This window comes from Oratosquilla oratoria, chromosome 39 (assembly GCF_046742065.1).
Source record: "Oratosquilla oratoria isolate Oo_2021 chromosome 39, ASM4674206v1, whole genome shotgun sequence".
Classification (NCBI taxonomy): Eukaryota; Metazoa; Arthropoda; class Malacostraca; order Stomatopoda; family Squillidae; genus Oratosquilla; species Oratosquilla oratoria.
Window position 1 is genome coordinate 35,165,448 of NC_134815.1, and position 6,673 is coordinate 35,172,120.

The 6,673-nt window shown below is 36.7% G+C and overlaps 1 protein-coding gene across 1 annotated transcript; it reads right to left on the reverse strand.

Moving 5' to 3' along the window:
- Nucleotides 1–484: 484 nt before the first annotated feature.
- LOC143020358 (uncharacterized) lies at nt 485–5,505 on the reverse strand. The gene is made up of 2 exons (XM_076176728.1): nt 4,891–5,505; nt 485–1,352 (listed from the first exon to the last, which is right to left on the reverse strand). The coding sequence occupies exon 2, from the start codon at nt 1,113–1,115 to the stop codon at nt 624–626; it is 492 nt and encodes a 163-aa protein (XP_076032843.1). The 5' UTR covers nt 1,116–1,352; nt 4,891–5,505; the 3' UTR covers nt 485–623.
- Nucleotides 5,506–6,673: the final 1,168 nt, after the last annotated feature.

Below are 6,673 nucleotides of genomic sequence, written 5' to 3' on the forward strand. Positions count from 1 at the left end.
AATGAGAGCAGCTATATCCCCACACGAAAGACTGACAGCCACTTTGAGATTCTTAGCAACTGGACAACCGTATGAGTGTCTCAAATATTCAACTAGGATTTCACCACAAGCTCTTGGACGAATCATTCCTGAAACATGTGTGGCCCTGTACAAAGTTCTGCAGAAATACATTAAGGTATGTCCTGTTTTTTCTTTTTTATTATATTTTTAAACTACCGAATAGAATGTTTAACAAAGTAAGAAACCTTGTAATAAATAATAAAGAAGGAAAAAATAAAAAGTCATCTTTTAATATACTTAAACAAACTTTTTATTATCATATTTACTCACTCAAAAGTAAGACACCTTTCAATAAATAATAAAGAAGGAAAAATATAACGTCCACTTTTAATATACTTAAACAAACTTTCTTTTATCATATTTACTCATTCAAAAGTAAGACACCTTTCAATAAATGATAAAGAAGGAAAAATAGAATGTCATCTTTTAATATACTTAAACAAACTTTTTATTTTCATATTTACTCATTCAAAAGTAAGACACCTTTCAATAAATAATAAAGAAGGCAAAATATAAAGTCAACTTTTAATATACTTAAACAAACTTTTTATTTTCATATTCACTCATTCAAATGTTGCAGTGAAATTTGAAAGAAACGTTGCTGCCGTTTCTGTATTGTTGTGAGAAGTTGTGTTTTGTTCTTGTTGCATGAATGGTGTGTGATGTTGTGGACTTGGTGTGGGAGCTGGTGTGTGATGTTGTGGACTTGGTGTGGGAGCTGGTGTGTGATGTTGTGGACTTGGTGTGGGAGCTAGTGTGTGATGTTGTGGACTTGGTGTGGGAGCTAGTGTGTGATGTTGTGGACTTGGTGTGGGAGCTAGTGTGTGATGTTGTGGACTTGGTGTGGGAACTGGTGTATAATGTTGTGGACTTGGTGTTGGAACTGGTGTATAATGTTGTGGAGTTGGTGTGGGAACTGGTGTATAATCTTCTAGACTTGCTAAAGTGGAATTTGGGTAGTTCAGATCGCACATTTCTGCTTCAAATAGTAAGTCATTAATTTTTTTTTCGAACATGATGTGCAGGCGTTTATCTTTAATGCCCCTCATTTTCATAGTTACTGTTCTTCCCAAGAGCTCGCAACAGTTAATTTGTGGTTGCGGTCGTTTGAAATAATCACGAATAGTGGACAATATTTCAGCTGATGTATCATCATTGGATTTCCTTATGTTACTGGGACCAGGTCGTGAAATTCCAGTCGACGGAGTAGGTTGATTCGGTTCCCGCCACTCTTCTTGAGAGACATTTGGTGTCAAATTGTTTTTCTCTGGACATGGGTCATCAATGTTCACCTGAAATCAGAAAACATTTTAATTTTGCTCATTATTATATAGATTGCTCATTATAAAATTATTTGCAAATATATTTTTTGTAATAAATGACCACACATATATAATACATATTTTTCTTTTTCAGTTTCCCAACTCTGAAGATAAATGGATAGAAATATCAAAGGATTTTGAGACTCGATGGAACATCCCACACTGCATAGGCGCCATGGATGGCAAACATATTGATATAATTCCCCCAAGAAATTCTGGCTCTTATTTCTTCAACTACAAAAGAAAACATAGTATGGTTCTTCTTGCAATTGTAGATGCAAACTACCGATTTCTCCTTGTGGATTTTGGAACTAACGGCCGCGTATCTGACGGCGGTGTACTCCTAAATACACGTTTCTATGAGAAGTTAGTGGAGAAAAAGCTACATATTCCCCAGCTTGACGACGTCAGTGAAAAGTTTAAAAATGTCCCCTATATTTTTGTTGCGGACGACACGTTTCCGCTGACAACTGAAATTTTGAAGCCATTTAGACAGGCAAATCTTAATTCTGCAAAAAGAGAGGTGTTCAACTATCGTTTATCGCGCGCGTGGCATATAGTTGAAAATGTGTTTGGTATTCTTTCATCGAGATTTCGTATTTTTCATACAGCAATAAATTAACCCATATCGGACACGGAGCCAAGATATCGGTTTGTTCGACAGAGTCGTAATGACGATATTTCGGCTCCGTTTAAATTTCGCGCTTCTTAAAGATATTCGTCTTTGTTTACACCGAGCCGAGACTTGATGTATCTAGACCAACCATTGGCCTATCATTTCCACCAGGTGGTCCAGCCAACCAATCACAGGGTGGCTTATAAATTCAATCTTATCAGCAGTAGCGGCACATTCGCTTTCCTGGTCAAAGTGCGTCGCAAACGTTTACATATTTTGCCCATTTTTTTTCTTGTGATTAGTGCCGTAATCAGAAAAAAAATTGTTATAGAAAAATAGATAAGTATCTGAGGAACAATACTTATAATAGATATTGTTATACAGTGCGGAATACCTTTGAAATAGGCAAATATAAGACGGCCTCATTGCAAAAGTCATGGCGTCTGCGTGTTTTAGTGGTGAAGATGAAATTGTCTTTCAACTTTCTGATTCTAATATTTTTTTTTCATTATCCATATTAATTTTTCTTAGTTTCCTTTTCATCAAAAGAAAATACAGACTCTAAGCTTTATTTTGATGTATAATCATCCATATTATGTTTAATAACAAGTACATTTGTAAATAAAATTAAAATGTGAGTGTATGGGCCATTGTATCCATTGTTTTTATGAACGCATAGCAAATGCTTTGTTTACATATGTGCTCCGGGCAATAAGGGTTAAGAACCACAAAATATTGAAAAGGTTGTGATGGCAGCATGTGCTCTGCATATCTTTTTGATGGATCAACATCCTACAGTATATGCCCCTGCAAATTGTTTGTATAAAGAAAATTCTGAAGGTGGAAAAATTTTGTCTATTGGCTGCGATAGTGCAGATTCTAATATGAACCCACTGCAATATTGTAATCGAGGAAATATTTGTGAAAATGCCAAAGAAGTAAGAGAACATTTTATGGATTACTTCATGGACGAAGGGAAAGTGGCAGAACTTTCTTTATACAAACAATTTGCAGGGGCATATACTGTAGGATGTTGATCCATCAAAAAGTTATGCAGAGCACAAGCTGCCATCACAACCTTTTCAATATTTTGTGGTTCTAAATTTATTGCTGTATGAAAAATACGAAATCTCGATGAAAGAATACCAAACACGTTTTCAACTATATGCCTCGCGCGCGATAAACGATAGTTGAACACCTCTCTTTTTGCAGAATTAAGATTTGCCTGTCTAAATGGCTTCAAAATTTCAGTTGTCAGCGGAAACGCGTCGTCCGCAACAAAAATATAGGGGACATTTTTAAACTTTTCACTGACGTCGTCAAGCTGGGGAATATGTAGCTTTTTCTCCTCTAACTTCTCATAGAAACGTGTATTTTGGAGTACACCGCCATCGGATATGTGGCCGTTAGTTCCGAAATCCACAAGGAGAAATCGGTAGTTTGCATCTACAATTGCAAGAAGAACCATACTATGTTTTCCTTTGTAGTTGAAGAAATAAGAGCCAGAATTTCTTGGGGGAATTATATCAATATGTTTGCCATCCATGGCGCCTATGCAGTGTGGGAAGTTCTATCGAGTCTCAAAATCCTTTGATATTTCTATCCATTTATCTTCAGAGTTGGGAAACTGAAAAAGAAAAATATGTATTATATATGTGTGGTCATTTATTACAAAAAATATATTTGCAAATAATTTTATAATGAGCAATCTATATAATGATGAGCAAAATTAAAATGTTTTCCGATTTCAGGTGAACATTGATGACCCATGTCCAGAGAAAAACAATTTGACACCAAATGTGTCTCAAGAAGAGCGGCAGGAACCGAATCAACCTACTCCGTCGACTGGAATTTCACGACCTGGGCCCAGTAACAAAAGGAAATCCAATGATGATAACATCAGCTGAAATATTGTCCATTATTCGTGATTATTTCAAACGACCGCAACCACAAATCAACTGTTGCGAGCTCTTGGGAAGAACAGTAACTATGAAAATGAGGGGCATTAAAGATAAACGCCTGCACATCATGTTCGAAAAAAAAAATTAATGACTTACTATTTGAAGCAGAAATGTGCGCTCTGAACTACCCAAATTCCACTTTAGCAAGTCCAGAAGATTATACACCAGTTCCCACACCAACTCCACAACATTATACACCAGTTCCCACACCAAGTCCACAACATTATACACCAGTTCCCACACCAAGTCCACAACATTATACACCAGTTCCCACACCAAGTCCACAACATCACACACCAGCTCCCACACCAAGTCCACAACATCACACACCAGCTCCCACACCAAGTCCACAACATCACACACCAGCTCCCACACCAAGTCCACAACATCACACACCATTCATGCAACAAGAACAAAACACAACTTCTCACAACAATACAGAAACGGCAGCAACGTTTCTTTCAAATTTCACTGCAACATTTGAATGAGTGAATATGAAAATAAAAAGTTTGTTTAAGTATATTAAAAGTTGACTTTATATTTTGCCTTCTTTATTATTTATTGAAAGGTGTCTTACTTTTGAATGAGTAAATATGAAAATAAAAAGTTTGTTTAAGTATATTAAAAGATGACGTTCTATTTTTCTTTCTTTATTATTTATTGAAAGGTGTCTTACTTTTGAATGAGTAAATATGATAAAAGAGTTTGTTTAAGTATATTAAAAGTGGACGTTATATTTTTCCTTCTTTATTATTTATTGAAAGGTGTCTTACTTTTGAGTGAGTAGATATGATAATAAAAAGTTTGTTTAAGTATATTAAAAGATGACTTTTTATTTTTTCCTTTATTATTTATTACAAGGTTTCTTACTTTGTTAAACATTCTATTCGGTAGTTTAAAAATATAATAAAAAAGAAAAAACAGGACATACCTTAATGTATTTCTGCAGAACTTTGTACAGGGCCACACATGTTTCAGGAATGATTCATCCAAGAGCTTGTGGTGAAATCCTAGTTGAATATTTGAGACACTCATACGGTTGTCCAGTTGCTAAGAATCTCAAAGTTGCTGTCAGTCTTTCGTGTGGGGATATAGCTGCTCTCATTTGCGTATCTTTCTTCTTAATCAAGGGAGATATAAGTGACAGCAACTCGTTGTACACTGATTCATTCATGCGGAGAAAATTGTTATAAAGTCAAAAAAGATTGATATGGGTAAATTTATTTCTTCTTTGCATCCATTCCTTACACCATTGTTTGCGTTTCTTCCGTCTGTTTTTACATTTCACAAAAACTACAGATAATAAAGAGAGAAAGTACAACTCATCTTCTCGAGAATCCATGGCGAACTGACAAACTTGACAGGTATGCATGAAGAGTGTGTGTGCTCCTCAGGTATCAGGTATACCTGACAGGTGTAACTTTTCAGGCGTACCTGTCAGGTGTACATAATAGTGTATGGCTGGCATAACACCTTACAAGCAAACAACCACAGCTACACAACCAGCTTTACCTTACACACAAGGACTATTAGCCAAGTCTAGGGATGCTATCTCAGCTAGGGATTTTTTTTTTTTTTTTTTTTTTTTTTTTTCTGTCTCTCTTTGTCACAGAAGATATGGTGCAAAATGTGGTAACCTACACCAACCAGAGAATCGATGTTTTGGCACCAAAATATGCTAAGCTAAGGGATCCTGTGGTCACACATGCTCAGATGAAATATTGGCCCTCATTGGCATTCTTGTAGAAAGTGGAGCCAAACAAGATAATAAACGAACATCAAAGGAAATGTTTGATCCTCTGCATGGGTCACTGTGCTGGGCCAAGTGAATCAAGATTCACTTTGATTTTACGGGCCATACGTTTGATGACCACACCACACGGGAAGAACGAACCAGGACTGACAAAATGGTTGCATTTAGACACATGTGGGAACAATTTGTAGCAAATTGTTAGAAAAATTATGTTCCTGGCAAAGCCATAGCAGTTGACGAGCAGATGTTGGGGTTTCAAGGACGCTGCAACTTCAGATTTTATATGTGTAAGAAACCCAAGAAGTACGGACTGATGGTCATCATGGCATGTGACAACTCAAACAGTTACATGCTGAATGCCATCGTGGACTTGGGGAAGCACCGATAAGAATGAGTAGCCCTTGGAAAAGTAGGACAATATGACACAATGAAGCTGTGTGAACCATATCTCGACAGTAATAGAAATGTAACTGTCAACAACTGGTTCATGCCCATGCCCCTTGCAGATGACCTGTACAAGAGAAGGACTACGATGGGAAGGATATGTGCCTAATGCTATGTTGGACACAAAGATGTATCACCCCGTGGATACTAGCATTTTTATGTTCAGACCCAACCTGACCATGGTGTCCTACAAACCAAAGCAAACTAAAGTAGTGTTGTTGTCATCATCAAAACCCAATACTCCTGAGATAGGGGGAAAAAACATGCCAGAAATCATCCATTACTGTAACAAAACCAAAGGAGGAGTAGATGTAATGGATAATTATCCATTACATGTAGTAGAAAAACACAAAGATGGACCCTTTGTCTTTTTTATGGACTTGTAAACCTATCTGTCATCAATGCTTTCCTTTTGTCCAAGATGAAATCTGGTGTCAAAGTGCGATGCACTTTTATGCTTACATTTGCCAGTGAACTTATGAGACCATGGGTCGAGATAAGGATTCAGTAGAGGGTG